At 33.9% G+C, this 24,337-nt stretch overlaps 1 protein-coding gene across 7 annotated transcripts in view; it reads right to left on the reverse strand.

Moving 5' to 3' along the window:
• Nucleotides 1-24,337, reverse strand: part of LOC122714402 (zwei Ig domain protein zig-8-like) — a 262,470-nt gene that overhangs the window by 28,560 nt on the left and 209,573 nt on the right. For 6 of the 7 annotated variants that reach the window (XM_043935707.1, XM_043935705.1, XM_043935708.1 and 3 more), the window contains one exon: nt 14,575-14,736. The exons of the other annotated variant lie outside the window; for it this stretch is intronic. In XM_043935707.1, the coding sequence (XP_043791642.1) occupies nt 14,575-14,653 (79 nt within the window). In that variant the 5' untranslated portion in view covers nt 14,654-14,736. The remainder of the gene's footprint in view (nt 1-14,574; nt 14,737-24,337) is intronic. 7 annotated transcript variants of the gene reach the window in all.

The raw sequence follows: 24,337 nt of genomic DNA on the forward strand, positions 1-24,337 counted from the left end.
TGATTCCTCTTCAAACGTTCGCCCGCCATTCCCCACCCGATCTTTTCTCTTTGCTTCCGTCGTGGAAATTTTGCCACGACCCAGAGGGAAGGAAAACTGATCGGGAATTCCGGTGGAACCGTTGAAAGCGTGTTCCGGATACCGACGAAGAAGCCGTGGTATCCCTTCTTGCCTTGGCAAGAATATGAAAATCGTTATAGGTCGTATCGATCCACCCCCTGGATCGAGGCCACCCCCTTTTTACACCCCTGTGTACGGGAATATTTAAATAACCGGTCAAATTTTTCCATCAGATCGAAAGAAATTCACGATACGTTTTCAATCAAAAGAGTTTTTTATATTTCTTGTTTAAATATTTAGTTCAAAGGATGGTTTCTTTTGAGGAATTTTATCCATATTTTTCTTTGGATCGTGTGAATTAATGATTGATAATAAATGAAACGAATACGAAACAGTTTGGTTACTTCTAAATTTCCTTTTGTGAAAAAATTGAAACGTTTGAACTAACATATTTCTTTTTTACGTAATAAACATTTATATTTGAAAACTCTTCAATTTTTAATCGTTTCACGACACGTATATTTCTATTACACAAAAATTTTCTCTTTAACTCCGCTAAGGAGATTAAAAAAATCTGAAATTCAGAAGAAAAAAAACAATGCAAAATTATTATTTTTCGCGTATTCGCGTTATCAAAAACTCTGTTCATCATCAGAATCCAAAATCTCAACCAGTTTTCTATTCACGATTGTGCGTCGACCAATTAGAGATAGTGATTTTCGTCTCTCCCCGATTTTTCGATCGGATCACCCCGGATTTTATCGAGTAATCACCCCGAGCTATCTCGCGGATATTTTTTTTTTTTTCTCCCTTCCCTCCTCCTTTCTCCACTCGAAGAGCGGAGGCACAATCAACGCAGCTATCCCCAGCCAGGCGTCGAGACTTAGCAATCGACCTATTTTTTTCGCGATTCGCAAACATTCGAGACTTCTGACTTGGCGCTTTCCCCTCTCTCCATCGCGTGCATTATTCCGCATCGTCGGGGGGATGGAAACGAAGTTTCAGAAATACGAGATTAAGTCCAATTCGAGATCTAATGATCGTTCGCCCGTCGAAAGCTCCCTTTTTTTTTTTTCGACGAAAATAAATCGACTTCGTATCCGTTTTTTTGTTGCCGGTTTGCGTAGTATTTCGCGAGTAGATACGGATTTCGAAAAATCGATTAGGATTGGTGGGCCGGGGATGCTTTGAGAGAAAATTGAATTCCTTTGTGTTCGCAAGTGGACGATGCACGAGAGTCAATAACATCGATGTTAATCTCAAATCTCATAACATTAGAATCCCCCTTTATCGTGCCTCCAAGATATATATCATTTTTAATTTATTCAAAACTGGGTATGAGTGAGAACAACATTCGAAGATAATATATATTATTCGAATCGTAGTTTTTTCGAAGGAATCGAAAAGGATTTCACTTACTTCCAAATATAAATGTCGAAGAGACCCGCGTAATTAGTCTTCGCGCGTCTCCTCTGTTCCATCGAACACGGTTACGTCGTAATTCGAGCGAGTCCGGCTAACCACGGTAAATAATTCCGATTCGAGGCACACAACCAGTAACGCGCTCATGTTTTATGCATAAACCGGATCCCGCGGACCGCCGCCACGCGTTACACGTCGTTCTAGCTTCTAGCCCGAATCACGGATCTCGCCGCCACTTAAACGCGTATCGGTCCCTGTGTGCCCTCTCGACACACTGCTTCACCCTTTAATATGCGTTCACGCGGCATCCCGCACCACCCCCGTGCGCGAGATGCTCCCTCCCGTTATATGAACCGTGGTGTTTGGCCCAGGTTATTGGATGTGTAATTGTACCGAGTGGGAGAGCGAGAGTTGCCCCAGTTCGATCGATAAAAAAAAATCGTTTTACTTTTAGGGGGACGAATTTAATTATTTATTTCGAGGATGGGTAACAGTTGATGAAACAAGAAAGAGGATCGTTTTCTTTCAAATATTTTTAAGCTTCCTTCGAAACTTCTTTCGATTTTTGTTAGCCTGTTCACCTCTCGTGATTCTTTATCTGCAAATGGAAGTTGAAGATAATTTACAAGTGAGGCATTTGAGAAAAGGAAATATGAATATGTATATATATATCTTGGTTGTTATCGTATAGAAATGGTAAATGGTCAGATCGAACTTGCACGGTATCGAAAGATACGTAATTTAATCCGATTAATTATGATTTTTATGTATATCATCAATTTTTTTCAAATGGAAGAGCGTTTATTCTAAATTGTTGCTAGTTATATGTTATAAGTTATGCGTGACGAATAAGCTTGAATGTACCCGTATATCCTTAGTTGTGACACATTCAATGTCCGTTATAGTGTTTCATTGGACTGTATACGAGTAGTCATACAGAGTTACAGAGTTATCAGATGCTGTGACTATTCATGCAACAAATATCGCATCAACTATTTATTCGATATTTGTGTTTTAATGGCAGGGAGATATGTTATACGAATAAAGAGAAAAAAATATATAAATTTTCTAAAAATAATCCGAGAAACTTTTGGTACGTAATTTAAAAGAATTACTGTTTTGATTGTATGTATGAAGATTCTTCTCTCGTCACTTTGCATCGTTTCAAATTTAGGCCAGATATAATTTAATTTATCATTTGAGTATTATCCTTCTACACGTCGCGTTTATTTTTCAACTTTCCACGATTTTCCCCGCGATAACTCGAGTTTATAGCGTCTGAAGAATGACAGAAGTGCTCGACGAAAACTTTGAATCCAATGAAACTCGCGATACGTTGCAAGATTGGGACACGAAATCGACGATGGGGATCGTGAAACTTAAATAGAATGCGCCGTTTCGACGAGATCAATTTAACAAATTTGTTTCTGCGAAACTTGAGGCGAGTCTCGCGGGACCGACATTCGGCCCAAGTTCTTCCATCGATAAAATTATTTTCGATAAATCAAGTCAGATGCCAGCGATGCTCGACGATAAATTAATTGCAAGGAACATAAATTCTTGAATTGTTTATGAATTTTTAAACCCGTAGAATTATATTTTCGTCGAATTTTCAATCAAGAATCTTCCATCTTTTATTTTAATTCATTGGTTCAATTATTTATTATATGCATACACATATGTTATTATTATTACAGAATCTAATAAGAAGATCGAACGAAAATATTTCGTAAATTAAATCTATTATAATTTTATCAAGCATCTTTCTGTAAAAAATTCTTTGGTAAAAAATTATGTATCGTTTGAATAATTCAAACGAAATATTCTTGTTTATTTTATTTCTACTTTGATCCTCATTAATCAAATATATTCATAAGATACTTTTAGAGGATCGATTCTAAATATCAAAACAAAAGTATAATTATTTATAAAATTGTCAATCTTCATCATATCTCTGTCTCGTTTCATCCAACACAAATATCGCTTAATAAATAAACCCACACCAATATTTCTATACTTTTGATCTCCACAAAATTCCGTATGAATATATTAGATAACTCTCTAGTGAATAAAATCAGAATAAAACCAGAAATATAAAACATCCATCTCAAAATCTCCTTCACGAATAACTTTATAATAAAAAAATATATGCTCCAACCATCTCCAAAGAGATTCATACGCGATCGAAACACGCCTGTTTATCGATAACACTTGTGCATCACGCTCGACGACGGTGAGAAAATTCGCGAGACGCACAATTCCGCGACAATGATGGTTGTCGAACATTCGTCTCTGCCCCGGCGACGTGTAATAGCGGAAAGATCGACAACGGTCGATCTTCATCCCATGGTTGTGTGCTTGTAATGATAAATCAGCCGCTCGATAACACGATGCTGATAACGTGTACGCGTTTTACGCGGTGCACGGCTATCGATCGCCGCGATGCGTAATGGAACGTGCGCGCATTATCGTGGCGGAGTCCGGTGTTACGCTGTTATCTGTCGCGGCACGTTGCTCCTTTTGTTTGGATGTCAGCTCGAGAGTTTATAGGATCCTCTTTCTGGATTGGATTTAATGGAAACCGAATTGCATCGGATGGATCGGTTAGGCATGAGATTCCTGTAGGATAGAATTTAATCGTCTCGATTTCATCGTAGAGAAGATTATATGGAAAGATAGAATTTTTATTTAGATGTTATAATACTGCAGGATATTATCGTAAAAAGTTTCTTAACCTGTTAATTTCTTTTTCTTTATGTTGATAGATTGTAAGATTGGCTTCAATAAGATTGGTTTAGTCAAGTTGCGTTATCGATAACGATTGTTGTATTTTAATAATTTTTTTTTTTATTAATAATAATTTTGTTCAAAATATTTAGACTAGATTCTTTAAATGCATTCAAGGATTCGTGATAACGATATTAGTGTTGCAAGAGCATCTTGTACAATCTCTTAATTTCTTTTCTTTAAATATTTATATAATTAAGTATTTGAATCTTTTAATTTCAAAGTTGTAAATCGAGTCAAATTACAGATTCGTCGTATATATTTCTTAGATTGCATCCTCATCAATTTTTCTCATTTTGAAAAAAAAAATTTAAATTTAAGACACCATAACTATTATCATAATAATTATTATACTTTTTTCTTCACCAATAATAATATTATTCAATATATTACGTGTAATTTAGAAGATTTGTTTTTTCAAAGAGGATTCAACTTGATCATCACAAAGTAATTGGAAAAAGTCAAAGAGAAGACTTCAGAAAGAGATTAAAATCGTAATGACATACCTTTTTAAAGTAGATGATCCAGACTTCTTCTTATGGAAACGAAGCAAAAGATCATAGAGATTCCAAAAATTCTAAAGTTATTAGGAAATTTCAAAAACATGAGATGCTAGAAATCCAAGTACAAGTGTCTTTAAAACTCTGAAGAATTTCATATTCCTTCGAAGATTCACAAGGTATCGATATGAATGGTGAATTTCAAGATTTTTTTATATTTGTATAAAACGCGAAAATTCATGGCTTATGTATATACATATAATGCATTCAAAGATTTCAATGGTTTCAATCTTCAATGGTTCAACACCGATAGGTGCAGAATTCTTCGAAGTTTATGTATATCGATAGTTGCGAGATCATACAGATATTCAGAATCTCTGAGGTTCCCTTCTCTCGTGGGTTCCTAGGGTCCCTAGGTTCTTCGTGGCAAATCGAGGATCTCTGCGGTATTAGCGTTATCCAAAGTCTCCTAGAGCCTAAAGTTTCTGAGGTCTCCAGGTGTCTAGTTTCTCTAAGATCAATGACCTCTCAGAATATTCATATTCATACGAGAGAATCGTATTTTTATATCTCATAATATTGGTAATATTATAATGTATATTGTATGAAATCCAAATATTATTTAAAATATTTTACTGTGAATCTAAGATTGTATCAGTAAAGGAGATGTTTTGAGAAAATTTTAAATTAAATTGTTATAAAATTATAACTTGAATAACTTTTAATAACTTGATTAAATAAAGAACGCAACGACATCAATTTGAATAAATTATTCGCCAGTGTAGTAAACAATTTTTTAAGCTTTTTAAAATTATCATTTGAAACGATATTTCGAAGCTTATAATTCCTTCTTGCGTCGATAAATTTATCTATCGATGATATTGCATTAAGAAATTACGAATCGTCCCATAATCTATGTACATCTGTTTCGATATATCTAGTGGGGTTATCACGAAGTTTCCAGTAATTGCATCGAATTGAATACGTTATCGATTTCTAACATCTTCTGGTATTAACTCTCCACAAGTTCGATGCTTCCAACTGGGAATCCTTCGACTCCATAGATAATCCCATTCCCCACGAACGAGAGGTGTTTCTGTTTAGCTTCGCGCATTGAAAATGTCTTGTATTTCCACGGGCACGGAGTATGTGTTTGCACTGTATTCCCTAAGTCTTGTGCCATTTGTATGCCATTTCACGCCAGGAATCCTAGCTTCCCCTGATATCAAGTCTCACGCTTTCGATGTCACCTGTGTCTAGCCTGAGTTTGAATTTGCCAAGTTGTCACCTGTATTTAGCATTACCCGTTTTGCTCTATAGTCTATTCCAGAAACTCTAGATGGTTACCATCTAAGGATCTACTATTACGTAGTTACTTGGATTGGAATTAATACACCACTTGAAAATCCATCATCCGAATATATATATAGATACAAAGTGATTATATCATTTCTTAAATGGAATTATATCTTTTAATATACTTATAATATATTTCAATCATTGTAAATTAATTTTGCACGAGGAACAAGGAATACACGTGCATCTTTGTCGTTGAGTTTGAGGTTAAAAAAATTATAAAAATACTATTTATATTTCTCTGTAGTTTTTTTTTTATTAATTTACCGAATTATACTCGTATTCGGTTAAACGTTTCAAAATTTCGTCAAATTTTCGAATCGAAATACACGATTATTTATTTCATCTCGATTCTAGCTAAATCTAATAATTATTTCACGTGTTTAAAACGAGGACTTTCAGCCTCGCATCCGCAATGCGGTCCTGCAACCACCATCAGAGATCCGAGTGTTTTAACCTGTACACAAAATGGAATTTTCAAAAATCGAGTTCAAGCCTTTTGAATCTCTTCGAATTTGTGATTTTTCGTGAAAATTTATGTATTTTTATTTATTTATTTTTTTTTTTTTTAAATTCGTAGTTCCATTTCGAGTATCTTTAAAGCGATATCTCCTTTGAACTCGCGGATTTTCATACTTTTCTGGGCGTGTGTCATCCCCTTTATGCCACAGGCACGAATATGTAAATTTTAGCAAGGATATATAGGATGAACGTTGTTGATTTATACTTAATTCACAATGATTCACAAAACAAGAGTGTTTTACGATCGAATTGTACATAGGTAAATATCGATAATTCTTACAAACTTTCATAAATTATCGAATCTTTCCCTTGCAAATTGAAATTATTTATTAAATTTATATCAAGCCACGTGTTGCATTAAATTTTCCTAAGCTGGAAAAAAAGCGTATCTTCAAAAGTTCCCGTGTCTTTGAACAAACTTGAACTTGCACTTTCGCTTAATCTTAAATTCAAATTTCGTTTCGTTATTCGCGAATATATAAATAACTAGGGGCTCTAGGGGAAAAACGATAATGCTCGAGGAAATTCCGAAGATACTGGTCCAAACGAAAGAAGAAGTTTGAGATATATGGACAGGAAAATGATTGCATGAATTTTGTATCGCGTTTCAACGAAGATGGAGTCAATTTCTCTTTCGTTTCACCGTAAAAAAAAAAAAAAATTTCGAACAAACGTATCGAAGAAACGTGGAAAAAGATTTGAAATTGCGTCAATATCGGACAGTCGTTTAATTTAACACGTGAAAATCCTATGGAATATAAATATCTATGGAAACAAGAAGCGTGTGTTTAATATTAATCTTACAATTTAATCCAGCTACCGCTTTTTCTTCCTTTTAAATCCATGGCTTATCAGCAACGACCCCTAATCTCCCATTGTTTGTCGTTCCTCTTCGACAGGGAAAACGATTCGCGTGCTGAACGTTTTCGAGAATCGATAAGATTCGTACGTTGCAACTCTTGTGAATCGATCACTCTTAAATAAATTTTAGCTCACTTGAAACGATGCAATTTACGATAATGGAAAGATTTGGTTTCAACCCTTTGAATATATTTTAAACATTAGAATTTAAAATACGTGAACTCTATTATTGTATTTACTAGGAACACTAGTCACATTTTTATATAATTATTTCTAATGAAATTATTTGAAATACACTCAAAGGAGGTAAAAAATTGTTTATTGTTTTATAAAATATTTAAATTACCTCACCTGTATTAAATAATTTAAGTATATTCTATTATATAACTTTCCTTTTCCTTCAGACACATATTTCTTCTATCTTTCAAGATTTTTCTTAAATATAATAGAAATACAGTCAAGTTAGTACGATCCTTTCGATTGATCGAATCATTATTTTATTCATTCTATCCATTGAAAATAAATTTCAGGCAACATCCATTTACTTTCCAATATCCACGACTTACCATATACGTATCCAAAAACATATACTTCGAAAAGAATATAAAGAGAAATTAATTTTCTTAAGATTTCAAACCAGAACATCTTCTTAACCAACCAAGTTGTGTGTCACGCAATGCATATTTTGAAAAATCTTCCAAACGAAATGGAAGAGGTCAGGTTCTTCGAATTCAGTGAGCGTTTCGCGAGGCGTGGAATCAGATACTTGCCGGCCTTAACAGTGCCGAAAACGTGACTGTCAGAACGTTACAATCCCTTCCTCGGGACACGAATACGAACAGCGGAAAGAAGACGCGTGTAATCTTCTTTTTCCTTTTGTCCGTCAAGTGGACGTTTTTTTTTTCCAGAGAATGGAAATTGGAAATTGGGAGAAGATCCATTTTCGAGATTCGTTTTCGATTCGACCGTGTGAAATCAGCTTGATTTCATAAGAAATAAGTTTCAGGTTTTTGGCGAGCGCGGATACGTGACCTCCTCATCGAGTTAAAGATCACATCTTTTTGAGGGAGTGGTTTCTTTTGATGGTGTTGATTCACCTCCTACGAGATTTCATTCTCGCCCTTATTTTTGGGGTGGTTATTTGATCAACGAGGAAGGATAATCTTGGACACAGATCCCTTTGTTATTAGTTTTCTATATTGCGTTTCTGAGTATCAGGAAGGAGCTGAAAAAGAGTTATGAAGATGAAATTATGTGTATATATATATATAAGATATTTTTGTGAAGGATTCTTTTCTATTAATTTTTTATAATGCATAATTATTTTTATGCGAAAGGGTTGAAGATGATGAAGAAGATATAAAGTGTAAGGAATATATAGGGGAAAAATTTTCGACGATCCTTTTCTATTAATATTAAGATACAGATCTTAGAAATTAGTTTCGTTTGAGGGTAGAAGAAATGGAAGAGATGATGATAAAAGTTACGATGACGAAATGACATTTATGCAAGAGTAAAGTATAATATTTCTGACAAGGATCCTTTCCTATTAATTTTTTATAATGCACAACTCTCCTAGGAAGTAGTTTTATGTGGGAGAAGGGTAATGAAGATTATAAAAATGAAATATCAGCGAAATAAAATTACGTAAGAAAATTTTTATAAGTAATATCAGTGAAACTATTCAGATACACGCTCCATTTCTTACTAAAAAGCTTTTCTTATTCTTACACGAACATTCTAATATCTTTTTTCCCACGTATCGTTCGTACATCCCTCATGTCCATTCATTTTTACATCCCTGTTCTTTTCCCCTTCATATTTATAAAAATATGATACGACGTTGAACTTATCAAACGTGATAACACGAGTATTATATTTTCGATAATATATCAAACGAATTCCAGTTTGATAATAATTACTCTCATTAACAAACTACTGTTACATAAATAAAAAATTATTAATTTGAAGTATAAAGTCACTGAGATTTTATAGAACTATATATAAACTACTCACTTCGAAAAAAAAAAAAAAGAAAAAAAATTGGAAAGCGCAACGAATAAACGGGTCTTTAACTCGACATCGTGCAAGTTCGTTTACGTGTCGGTTCACTTAAACGAGCCCTCGAAGATGCATGCATATTATTACACCGCGAAAGCAATTACGTTACCAGTAATAGTGACACGGCTCGGTGACGTTTTAAAACTCGATATCAAGGAAGATTATCGTGAAATCCTTTAATGTCTAGCCGACGAATGCCGCCGGTGTCGTATCCGGGAACATGAAAGCGGAAACGGGATCTAGTTAGCGTACCTTCATGTTACGAGCAACGATAGACCGTGAACGATACCTACAGAGGAAATTTCGCAATTACGATTGAGTTTATAATTTTGTTCTTTAAAAGAAAAAAAAAAAATTATGCTTCCTTTAGGAAGGAAAGGTTATATAATTGTTTCAAAATTTATTAAAATAAAAGAGAGATGGTAGTTTATAATCTCTGAGAATAGTTAAATAAAATTAACCGAATTTTTGAAAGAATAAAATTGATCAGTTTGATTGCTAAGTGATGCGATCATTCTTGAAATTAAGAAAAAAATTTGTAATTATGCGTAGTGTAATGATCAAATGGATAAAATTTGAAGGAATAATTGTAATTATAGTTGTTACACATAGTTGTAGCTACAGAACGATACAATTTCGGTATATTCAATGTGTAAAAATAATTGGACAAATGAAAGGGGATGGAAAACGAAGCGGGAAAGATGAATGCAAAGGGATGGATTCATCGCGTGGAGTTCATGGGAAATGTGTAAAAAAAAAAAAAAAAAAAAAAAAAAAAAAATCGAGGAAAACAAAAAATCTACAACCATGAATCCGTGACGTTCCATTCTGATGGACAGGTGACGTGGTTTACTGAATTTCACGTGTACAACGAAACAGTGCAATAATCTACAGTGGTTTTCGTTTTCATTTTATTTCTCTTTCGCGTTTAATACTCGCGTGTCAAATTTTTTAATTTATTTTACTGCATCATTTAATGCATAAAATACACAGTAAAAACACGAGTAAATGTGTACGATATACGTGTACAGCACCTAGAAAAAAAAATTAGAACCAATTTTCAACATTTTTATAAAATTTAATAACTCGAACGATTATTTAATCATAAATTTATATTAATACTATTTTTATCAATTAATAGAGCACCGTGCGTATCCTTTATTTCTGAACGATTTTACCAAATATCCAGAATTTTTTTTTTTAAATCAATCATTGCGGCGATGCGTGTTTTACAAGCGTTTCAAATAAATCGGTTGAATTTCTATCAAAAGATTTGGAAGTATAATAAAAAAAAAATAATATTACGTAGTATAAATATGTATGAATCATTGATACGCATGAGATGCATTAATAATCGATAAAAATTAAATACCATTAATATATAATATTCGTTTTTAAGATTTTTAATGATATAAAATATTCGGGGAAGGAGAGTGGATATTTTCAATAAAATGTAATCTTCGAGGCAAACAAATGCAACGTGAAAAATAGGATGGATAGTCTTGTACACGAAGAAGACGCCGCGGAAGATGGATGGATCCAACGAAATGATTTACGATAGTCACCTAATCTACAAGTGGGAATCCTTCGGTTGAAGTTCCATTCCGTGCTACTTACTGGTAACGTATTGTTACGCGATTGAAATTAATTACAGGAATAAGCTGTATCACGCAGACATCGTTCGAATATTTATCCACATAGATATGAATAAACACGTATCTTTCGTAAATAATAGTGGTTGATCTTCTTATTCATTAATTGTTCATTTTTATTATTTTTAATTTTGGTAATAATCGTACTCTTCATACTTGAGATAAATATTAATTAAACATTATCTTGGAAATGAGTCAATCATGAATACGAATCAATCTGATTCTTTATATTATCAAATGATAATAAGCTAATTTTTATATTTTTTAATCCTCAACGAAGAAGAATGATCGTAAATCAAATTGTCTAATGCTTTCAGCTTCAAATTGATCCGCTTTCTGATTTGAATTTCGTGGAATATAATCCTGCAGCTTGGTTAATGGATTACCCTTTCTTTAAAATCCTCTTCCTTTCATAAATCATATAAATCCGGATGAAACATGGAATCTATCTATAATAGTTTAAGATTAGGGTGGACCGTCTTATATAACAGGATAGCGTGAAAACTTGTTTTATTATTATTTAATCACTATTATATTCTTTATCCAATAATATAATATCCAATAATATAAAATCTAGATCGAAGAAAAGATCCAATTTATGATTAATTTATAATTCTTTAACGTGTCTATGTAATTTCAATTTACCTACCTCCTGCTCTATCCATAAAAATATTTCAGCAGAATTTTCAAAATTAAAAATTAAATTAATTCTTCGATCAACGCTCTCCATGAAAATCTAGGATAAATTGCCAAGTTTTCTGGCAAACCGTCAGAAATTTAACTTTAACTTTAACACAAAATGATTATATCATATCATCGAAATGCGTCGAAATCAGTACTCGATTCTGTATCTTACGTTTTGTCTTTCTTTTCACATAAATTACATAAAATATTATATAAATTATATAGCAACAATCACAATCACAAGACGAATTGAATAAAAATCGAATTACCTCAATCAACCTCGATATAAAATTCCCCAAAACTTTCTCTCGTTGAAGAAAGCAAAGTATGCATCGTATCTAGTATCCCTCCTCTACATCCAATCCCTATTTCACGCGCTCTCCGTTTGATCTCCAAATCATCCAATCTATCCAAACACAGGCGAAAAATATCTCTCGTGGCCCTTTCACGACATCTCCTGTCAAAGAGGGGAAATAAATTCGAAACCAATTACAGATAATTCGACTCGTGTCGTGGACCAAACCCTCTATTTGCGAAAGAAGCGGGTACAAACATTAAGATCCACCTGAAGCCTCGTCAAGCCACGTTAAATTTTAGATCGGCGAGTGGAAATCTATTTGAGGGGGTCGTCGACCTCGCGGCTCGCTCGCGTCTTAATTACACGAGAAGAGGAGGAGGGGAGGGGAAACTGATCGCGTACGCGGCTACGACGAATTTGCTCTCGATGCTCCGGATTTATATACGGGGCGCAAATCTGAATTTCATGGAAACTAATTTCCCCGCCTCGGTTAATGGAGTCTTCCCTCGTTCGCGTGGCGTAGATCGTGGCGCCGATTATGGTGTGCTGCGATCTCGCACGATTTACGCTGCCCGCCCCGTGTCGTTTTCACGCAATTCATTAGTTAATCAAGAGCGTCACGCGACCACGATAACCAGACTTGTTCGAGTTCAGTTCAGAGTCGTAAACGCGATGATTTTTGATGCGTTGATTTCTCATAGAGATTTTTTAACCTATATTTTTGAGATATAGGTTATATTTAAGCTCTTTTTAATGATAGGAATAATAGAAAAGATTCCATACAGGTTTGTATTGGTAAGAATTGCAAATGGAAATTTTTCTTTGATTGAAGCGTGCTCTCTTTGGAGATGGAACTTTATTCCTTGTAGGATAGGAATCTATCTCGAATCACAGAGCTTGAAGATCGTAGCATTCACAGGACTGGTGTCATGAAACAGGTTATGGAACATTTCAAGCCTCGAAAAGCACAATCATACTCTAATCACAGGGTCGTGAGATAAACCACAGATTGCTCTGGATTCTCAGCCTTTACGTTCTGTAAATAGTTGTGAGTCGTATTAAGATCGAAAATTTCGATTGATCCAGGATTCATTCCAAGATTCGTAGTATAATTGTTTTACAACATAGGAATTTAAGGATCTGAGAACCATCGTGGAATATTAAATCTTGAATTTTAGATTTACTTTTAGGAAATGGAGATTCAATTCAATTCAATTTCTCACTTCTAATAGGACAAGCAAGTCTTTCAAAATTTAGAATTTATTATCCCATTATTTCATGTTAATATTCATAGATCCCTAAAATATTAAAATATTAAAAATGTGCCTTTTAACAGATCAGTGAGTTTGAGTATTCTTACCTATCCTTGAACAAATACTTGTAATTGTTCCAACAACTCAATATTCTCGATACGATGTTCTATGAATCGTTCACGTCGTTTGGTTCTGATTAATGAGAGAAGAGCGTGTTTGTACTTTAGTCGAACGAAACGAAAAGTCGATGGATCTATCCAATTTTCCAACGATTATGGTTGTATGAAAACCTTTTGACGTTTATTTCGATGATTTTAAGGTAGAGCAGTAATGACGTATGTCGAGAAAATTCTCGATGATAGATATAACATCCGATGGAGTGGATGTTATCTCGATGATGGATGATAATTGATAGAGAGATTGGGATTTTCCATTTTTTCCTGATCTAATTTGTTAACGATATAATTAAATAATAATTTTACCTATAGATTTTTGATTTAATTAATTTATCCCGAACGTATGTATGTAATTAAAATATTAATAAATAAAAATTTATGATGTTTGTTATAATATAAATAAAATAATAATTACAAAATAGATAATTAAAATAATATTTAATGCTCTTCTATTTCAAAATAAAATAAAACACATATTATTTTCTGTTATATTATTAAAAAACTGTTTCATATAACACATATACATCTCTCACATTCTACAGTAATATTAAAAATAATAAAATCTGTTTCGATAATTTCCTCCTGCAATTACATTCAACATATAAATATAAAATCCTCTAAACGATAAATTACCGAATTTAGTAACTGCAATCATCCCCAGCAACGAAACTGCAGAGTAACTAACCCGTTGAAGTAAGAAGTAACCAGTCAAAATTTCGAATAAAGTTACTTTGAGTAACAAACTTTATTTAAAATACAACACCAATTGATCCCCTCTTCGCACAACCTCCGCTCTACGCTCTGCTCCGCAGTTTATTCGATCGCTTTATGACGAATAACAAAGTCGAGTCGAACTTGTCGAAGTAACTTTATTCTTAACTTGGACCGAAATGCAAATTTTCCCCCGAACGAAAGTGGAGTGGAAATACGATGGGCACATACCTGTGTGGAAGTCGGACGTCGATAGATAAACGAGGCAGCAAGTCGTTAGGAGCCGAAGGAGCCACATGACACTACACATGATTGCCCGACGCGTGGCTCCTCCCTTCCTTATCTGTTCCCGCTGCTGCGGTTCGCGTACCGCTGCCTCGACATCGCTGTCATCTGAAACACACGACCGGATATCACGATAGTTTCAGCCGGCATCCATGCGCCAACGTGGCTCCAACTTATCTCCAAGTCGCATTCGAATTCCTTTCTACACGGTGCGGATTGATCAAGTTTTGAGAGCAGATTGGCCGAATTAATTGTTCGCAAAATTGTTTAATTTTCTTATTTATCGAATGAAATATGTTGTATAGAACAAAAGTGTGGGAGCAAAAGAGTTGGAAGTTCTTGAGGTAATTTTTTAAACAATATTTTCCTTTGTTAAAGTTAACAAATGAAAAACATTGGCCAATTACAGAAAACATAGGTGGTAGTGATGGGTATGCGCAGAGTTCGAACAAACAATATGTGTTCAAGTAACAAAATTGTGGTACTATATACGATTATTTGCAAAAAATTTTTGATACTATATCATTGAATTTTATTGTGTTGTATTGTGTTTATCAATATTATTCAATTATTGGTAATAAGTTGATAGTAAAAATCTGCGAGAATTTCTTTTGAAACGAACGATATGTTTATTTTAGACTCTCGTGCCTTCTCTTCTTTCGTTTACTTCTTCTTTTATGTTTGGTAAAATACAAAGGAAACTCCAAAGCTCTAAAGCTACATTCAGAATCCACTATTCCATGCATGCTCAGCTTTGATCCCGATTTTCAAACAACTTGTTCAACTTTTATCAGCTACATACCAATCTTCTCCATTTCAAAATTACGATTGTAAAACGTTCGATCATTCGATTCGATGTATATTTTATTTATTCTAAATAAATCTATTCCAAAAATCTCTTCCTTATGCTTGACAAATACGAGTTATTATCGATTCGTCAAAACCATGACGAATAAGACATTTTTCAACATAAATATAGAAATGTTTCCATACATGCCGAGCTTTGATCCTATTTTATTTATCGATATTACCTTTTCTTTAAAAATCACGATTGTAGGATTGTGTTCGAAAAAGAGGCAACGATACAGGGGAAGTTGGGGTACGACACCCCCGGTGCCATAATGTAATTAACTCGTTTTATTTTAGCGGCTGTGGCCCGCTAATATGAAAGTATCGCGGGCTCCGTGGGGATTAACTTCTGAAACTTTCCCACGGGTGGCGTACGCGGATTTTAATTAAAGTATAATTAAGCACTGGAGGAATCCGTTCAACGAAACAAAGAATTGACGACCTTCCCCGTTCCTCCCCTCCGTTCGCTCGTCGTAATCTCTCGAAAACCGAAGAGGGCAAAGGCAAAGTTTCTGGGTGAATGTGGCCGCGAATTGTTAAGACTTAAACGCAATTAGCGTGTGGGTAGAGTTTAATCAATTGAAATGGGATACGTCGTACACGTTTGTAGAGCGACCGGTGAATATTCGTGGCTAAATTGCGATTCTATTTTAGTTTCAATTATACCGCTGAAAATGGACGATCTAATATTGCCATTGTATCGTCATCTAGAATATTAATGGCAGGGATTAATTTTCTTTTTTAAAGATTCCTAATTATTTGTAAAAAAGTCAAAATCCAATTTATAAATAAATCTATTGTATAAACGGTGTAAGCTATGATTCTCTCGTTTTTAATACATCTCATTTATATCTAATAATTATCAGCTTCAAAAAGTGATGAATGACCAATGGAGAGAAACCTGATGGAAAAAAATTAATTATAGAAATAAAGAAGTTTAAAAGAAGACTTTAAATGATCGAAAAGAAAAAACTTGTATATTCATTTTTAACTTTTACATTAGTTTCTATCAAACATCTTACCAAATAAAAATAATTTTGAATTTCAAATAATTCCACAGAAAATATTTTCATTATCGTACGAATTTATCGTTCATTACGATTAACAAGCAACATCGATCGCGCTATCATGGACCGTGGTTACCTCTTAATGGCCTTAAGAGAATCTAACTTTTTAGCATTAGCTGAATCGTCAGTGTGTCTACGTAGAGGGGACAAAAAAATCCGCACCAAAACCATTATCCAATCCCAGCTTCTAACGACGCAGCGAAATCAATCCCGTCTCTAGAATCGAGAAAACAGGTGAACGTGTCACGTATTCCCAACCTGGAACCGGCTACGTGCCCTTTCGTTTTTCATCTATCTTTAAGACCTTCTTATCCCTCCATCCGTTTCGAGATGAACGATTCGAGTCACGAACGAGCATCTTGCCTATATAGCCGTGGCTGCGTACTATTTGAATAAAAGCTGCGGTTCAGTTAACACGTATTTACTCTATTGGCTCAAGAATGCTTGGCCGCCATTTTATGCTTGCAACTTGGCGCCATCTGGAAGCTAGAGACTTGTGCCTTTTTCACGTCACACACCGTGCATGGATTTCTTTTGTCGGTCACGTGGCGCGGCAACGCTTTTCCGCCCAAGCGTATGGAGGACATTTAGCTTTGACGTTCGATTCGGATATCCTAATCGAATTTCGAGTCGAGCTTCGAGAAATTCTGGTTTCCCATGTACGAGTCACGTCGTGGAGAAAGATGTCGGAGGGAAAATGTAACGCAATCAACGATGAGTTTCGCGGTTTTTTATTTGGGGAAATTTTGTCGAGGTAATCGTATTTTCTTTTTTTTTTTCTTTTTACCACGTTGATGGTACGAAATTTCGGATATACGTAGGCGTTGAGTTGTTTGTTTAAAAATAGGCGATTCAAATTTTAACGTGACAATTTTTATTCTTAACATATGGTAATTTAAACTAGGTCTAGATATTTTTTTGGACCTGTGATTTCTGTAAATTTGATGAAATTATTTTTATTACATGTGTTAAAGAAAAAGAAAGAGCTAAAATAAAGATTATTTATAAATATTCTATTAATTAATTTAATTTCCTTTAATGTTTTCTCTAATGCAATAACGAAACGAAATGTTTAATTCAAATGCATCTATCATATATTTAATTTTCTTTCTTATTACAGTAAATTATTATTAAACTATTTACGAAAACAAAAGAATTTTGCATTTTGGTCAGAGCAATATGGTATGCAGTTGTAATAAGAAAACAATTATCATAATTTGACAATTGTGGAGAATTTTAATTACAATTTTTTTTAATGGAACATGGTTCTTATCAGAACGAAAAAAGAAGATACGAAGGAAATTCTGAATTTTCCAACCTTTTTGAATTTTTTACTTTAATTTACCAGTTAGAAATTTACATAATTATACACTTCATGCAACTAGTGAAGATAAGACGGTTAATTAAAATAATTTTATTTGAATAGCCTCTTTTTTTCTTACTGAAAATTTAGCATCATTAAGATTAAGAGAAAAAATTAAAATTTTAAAAAGTTTAATATAAATATATATCAAAGGATGGACAATGAACTTTTGACATTATTTCCATTTCATTCAGAATTCTAAAAAAAACTTAAAAAATCAATAAAGATACTTACATCGTCCATTTGATTCGCAACTACCTCGAGCATTTCTCGAAATGGAATATATTCTTAACCAAAGATACTCTCCAACGTCTCCATGTATAAGCAAGAAATTAATTCCAAGGAAAGACATTTCCTTTTCACGTGGAAACGATACGAGGGCGGAAACGAACCCAATGTACCGTCGAAATTTATTTGTCTCGCCCCTTGACTCGCCCCTCTTCCACCCTCTTTTTCAACCACTTGACGACGTTTTACTCCTGACTCTGATCCCTGCCAAGAGTGTGTAAACACAAACGTGAATCCACCCTTAACACATCAAACTCTAACCACAGGTATCGTTAATTTTACCTCTTTTCCTTCTATTAATATTTGACAGTTTTTCACGGTTTTATCGATTTCCCCCCAGAGAGCGCGCGTACAGAATTCTAATTCGAAATATCTAATGCCACGATGATCGGAGGCCATCTTAAAATCGGTTAGAAGATAGATAGAATGGGGCTCGTGTATCGGTTCTTTGATAAATTATACTCGAGGCGAGAGGGATGTTTGTTGTTCAAACACGGATCGGATAATGGTTTAAGTGTTGCCTTACCATAAGCAAGAATCACCGTTATCTCGGGAGATAAAGGTACACGAGTTCTCGTTTAAGACCCTGAAATGGTTGACTACACGTGCTCCCATAAAAGGAGCAAATTAAAGTACGGTTTGCTGATGAAACGTTTCAACCGAGTTCTCAGGTTTCGCAGTATTTCTCCATGTGTTTAAGGTTCTCCTTAGGAGGGTTTCTTCAATATAATTCACGTAAAAAGGGAATTATTTCTGTTAAAAGAGAGTGTGTTATTGAAAAATTACGTATACGTGATATTTGATAAAAATACGTGTAAAAAATATATTTTCTTGATAATTTTACGGTTTGCTGATGAGACGTTTCAACAGAATTCTCAGGTTTCGCAGTATTTTTCCATGTGTTTAAGGTTCTCTTTAGGATGGTTTCTTCAACATGGTTCACGTAAAAAGGGAATTATTTCTGTTAAAAAAGAGTATATTATTATTGAAAAATTACGTACACGTGATATTTGATAAAAATACATGTAAAAAATATATTTTCTCGATAATTTTCCTTTTTCAATTATTTAAATTAATCAATCGCTAAAGGGATTTGTTCTTTTTAATAAGGAAAAATATATATGAAGGAAAGAGAACAAGCTAATATTATTGAAATATTTTTTTCTTTATATTCTTCTCTAAATTCTTCTTTCTCATATTCTTCTATAAATATTCCCTTATTTCCTATTCCTTTTATAAATTTTTTCCACAAAATCATTGCGAACCAATGCTTCAGAAACATCATAAATCGAAACTAATACGAACTACGTGAATTCGGTGCTACGAAACGAGCAAAACTACTCCTTTATTAAATTCTCGTTTAACATGGAACGTTCGTGAAAAGGCCAGATAAAACCATTTTTGCTTCTACGTCGTCGTCGAAAAATCCTGATTACTAAAACGTGATCCCTCTAACGAGAACTGTTTCGATATTATACGTCGATTTCGAGGCAAAGTTCAACATAACCTCACTCTGTTTTTTGCTTTTTTCCACGTTAAAATATAATTTCCATCGTTTTCGATCGATAATCTTCAATCCAAATTTTATCCGTTATTCAATTTTTCTATACGCAATCATTGATTATTTACTTGCATTCCATCGATGAATTAACCACGAGTTTTCGATTTGAAAATTCGCGTCAGTTTGACGATCCTGTCACGTTTAATAATCATGTTCTCGTTAAAAAAAATTGTTTAAACGTTCTAGTTTTGGTTTCATTTGTTTTGATTTTTTTTCAATTTTTTTCTCTCCATTTTTCTCCTTTTTTTGGTTTTCCAATATTGTTGCGTTTATTTTGCCTTTGATAACTCGCAGTTTTTTTCATCGGTTTTTTTATTTTGCCGGACAGGTTAAATACATAATTGTGGATTTCCCTTCTTTCTGGATTTAATTGTTTCATTTCTAACACTGTTGGGGTTAAATTATACGATGATTTACAGAGTTACTTAATTACTACCTTCTTTACTCCCTCGTTTAATTTGTGATTTTTCTTTAGAAAACCAATATATGTATAAAGCAGCATAAAATTGTCAAATTCCAAATAATTTTTTCATTGCTTGCACATGTTTTATATCTATATAATTCGTTTGATATTTTAAATAAACATTTGCATTCCTCTCCATTAACAAGACGTACCCTTAATCATCCCCTCTTTCTCATCCCCTTGCTCCATTATTTATTAGCAATCATGCAAAACGTGTCCAATTACGTCGACAATTTCGTCGAAACCGGCCGCAACTGCGTGCATCGACGTGTTATCAACTTCATCTAATAATTCCACAAATGGCTGCAAGGGACAATATATATATAAACTCGGCCAAGTTTCAACGAACTCTCGGTAACACGAGAGTGGAATTCGAGAACCGCGTAATTATCGGTTAGGGGCGGTCTTTTCTATTAAACGCTCGTGTGAATGTCTAGCTGTGTTTGGCGTGTTATTTAACGCGATAAAGGAAGTTTATTCCGCGTAACGGAAACCAGTGGTTGCGGCGAACGACTCGGAATGGTTGGCGCCGAGGAGGAATTCGCTGCGGGTAATATTCTTTTTTTTTTTTACCTTTTCTTTTTCTGGTAAAAAAGTATTCTGGAATGGTAGACACTGCGGTGGAAATAAATGGGCTTAGAAGTGAAATATTTATCCGGGCTGGCCTCGTAATTTTTTTTTTTTTTTCATTCGAAATATTCGTGATGTTTGGGTGATATATATTATTGGTCAAAATTTTCCTTTTTTACGATAAATTTTAATTTCGTTATTAATAATTTATAGTAATTTATGATGCGTCACGAGTTTGATGAATGCATGATTAAAAATTCTACTGGGAAAATATTAAAGTCCGTTGTTTGATCGTTTCGATCAGGTTTTCTTTTAACGAAATTTCATTTCGATTTAATCCTCTCTGGCTACTGGATTTTTGCGTGGTAAAATTGATCTTTTGGAAATCACCGATGAGGAAGCGACGAATATTTTAAAATTATCCTTTTGATGGAAAGTTTTGTGTTCAATATTTTAGTCGGAGAAATTTTTGAAAGCATGAATGATAAGTTCGTCAGCGATCCAACTTTGGTATTTAAAAGGATACAGTCAAGAGAAGTTAAGTTATCGAAGATGTTACGAAGTATAGGCGGGCTCGTTAGTTAATAACGTAGCTACTTTATGGTGAAACTTTCCACTGAAATTAACTTGCATGAAACCTTTTAATCAATCGTTGCTTCCTTATTTATTAATTTTCGACTCACTAATAAATTATCCTCTTAAATGACTTCTCGTATTTTTATACTATTCAAAGTATCGAATATACCTTTAAATATCGTATAAATATCTCCCTATTCCAAGATAAAATTCAAAATAGTAAGTTTTATTTTTTTTCTATGTAAAAGAAGTCATTCTTCTTTTTTTTCTTTTTTAAGAATTCATAATATTATTTCTTCTCTATTCCATTATATTCCATTATGGATATAATCTATATCCATATAATCTTTCAAAAACCTATCCAATAATTATCACGAAATAAAGTAAGAGATCTTTAATACACAAATTAATTTATCCATTTATTCTAATCTCGATGAATTCCTGATTTTAATCCAATTCGATAATTACCTCAAAAATAAATGCAGGGAAAAATAAGAAATCTTAATCTCGAATTAATTTATCGACCCTATTCTAACCTTAATTAAACGATTTCCCGATTCATCATCCTTCGAGGAGCAACTGGCCTCGTCGTCTCTATGGGATCGGTTAAATCGCGCGCCAACGTCGTTAAGAAGCGGAAAAACGAGAGGGATAGGAAAAGTTGGCCAAGAAGTTGCCTACCTATCTGCGAAAAAAAAAAAAAAAAGAAAAGGAAAGAGTAAAGAACGTTGGAAGATTGCACAAGCGGCGAGGGTGGAAGAAAAATGAACGGGGAGGAAGCGGAAGGAGGGGAGGGGAGGGATGGCAAAACAAGAAGCGCACAGGGAAGAACGGCCAAGAAAGGGCGAATAGATAAAGCTTCTTGGAACTTTTTTAACCCTAGTCCCCCCCTGGTGCGCGAAACTGCGGCAATAGGGCAAAGGATGAAGTTGGATAAGTTTAATACCGCGGCTAGGAGGTTGCTTCCCTTGCGGTGGAACCGATGGTTGGGCCAGTTTACGGTGGAATTCACCCACAGTAGCGAATTGCTTTTAATGAACTTTGCATAATGATGTTCAACTTTGCGTGTTGCTGCTGCTTATATTGCTGCCATTTCATTCCTGCCATTTCATTCCTGCTTTCTGGGGACCCTTCCTCGATTCGATTCTCATTTCGATATGAACATCTTTCCCCTTTTTAATTAATCCCTTTCCAATTCCCTTTTCCCAATTTTTTGGCTCGGCTCGATCGACGGATCTAGAATTTTAAATTACATGTCAATGTAATTGTTATTAAATTGCATTATTTCTCCATTGGATAAAACTTACATTTCGTTCAATGAAATCATCGAAAGGATCCCTTTCTTTTAATTGGAACGAGACAACATTCGTCCCGTTAAAAATGTGTTAATTTAAAATTTATTACACGCACGAGAATCGAAATGCAAATTACTTGGGGCCAAAGTACGCGAAATATTTCCCCCTAAACAAGCTCTTATAACTTCCATGACACGACACGTTGATAACCGCCGTTTCTGAAGTTAACCAGCTCATATCTTCGAAACGGTCGGAAGTAAGAAGCTGAAATTTTGCAGGATTTAGCGGCAGGAAGTGAGAGAGCGAGGGTAAAACCGAGGATATATATATTTGTGTTTCTTACGGGGGAAGAAATTTGTCGAGGTTAAGCCAGGGACAAGGAATGCTTCCAGGGTAAAATGGATAATTACGCTTAAACGGGTTGACAGGCTTTTGGCCGTGATTGACGAAGCCCGAGTTTTAAGGGTCGCAAGAAAACAGGATGTTAACGAGAATGGCGTATGTCTCCATCCTTTTCTGCAATTTAGTTTCCTTGATATCCTTCGGCGATGATTCAATGTGGGATTAAATAAAAAATTCCAAATCTTTTTCTATTTATTCTTCTGAGAGACTTTAATTATGATTGATCGTATGGATATAGTTGAAAATTAGTATAAATATTGTGTGTACGATGGTAATTAATTATAAGAAATATTCGATTCGATATTTTTGGAGAAGTAGTATGGAAAAACTAGTATTGAAAATACGAGAAACTTTTTAGAGGATATAAAAGGAAAAAGGTATTAAAAGAAACGTTATTTTTTAATACTTGAGAAATTCGAACTCTTAGAAATGAAAGGAACGTGAACATGGAAAATTTTATAGAGAGAAAGATGTTACATGTGTACTTGGAAAATTTTTTAAATTTCTTCCTTTCAAAAAGACTGATTTTTCTTACCTTAATAAAGATACACTAATAAACAAGAAATCGACTCAAGAAATTAAGAAAGAATCTATTTCGTCCATTTCATATATTTGCTGTCAAATTTTTTAATTTAAAATTAAAATAAATCGAAATATATTTGTTACACCTTTTCTTTTAAAAAGTTTTGATATAAATTTCGTAAATAAATGTTTCTCAATTAAGAGAAATTAAGAAGAAATTTTAGAGAAGACGTGAAAAGAAATAATATAAAGAAATAATTCGTGAACGATAAAAAATAATTTATTCGTTCGAAATAAAGTATCGAATCATGGTTCAATGGCAATGTTTCCTTTCCAAACGTGTTCAAGGAGGACAGGTGATTTATGAATCACGACGAAATCTTCTATTGATCTCTCGAAAAGCTGGCTAGGAATCTCGAATGAAATATACAGGATTTGAATGTAGAAAGAGCCAAGGAAAACGTAAAATTTCACGATTTGAATATTATGAGATAGGGAAACCGCGAAAATTAAATATCTTTCCACTCATTTTATAAGAAATTCCTATTTAACATTTTATCAAGATTTTTTATAAGACTTATATACGATGTTATTCAATTTTCCAAATTTCTTATTTTGAAATTCTTGCTCTTCCTTCATCGATAAACTTTCCTTAAATTCATATTGATACAATTTTTGACTAATTATCTTGTTTCACCTAACAATAATTTTGATTTAACTTCGTAGATTTCTTTTCGCAAATTCAATCTTGAT

This window comes from Apis laboriosa, unplaced genomic scaffold (assembly GCF_014066325.1).
Source record: "Apis laboriosa isolate Shangri-la unplaced genomic scaffold, ASM1406632v1 scaffold2_cov157, whole genome shotgun sequence".
Lineage (NCBI taxonomy): Eukaryota > Metazoa > Arthropoda > Insecta > Hymenoptera > Apidae > Apis > Apis laboriosa.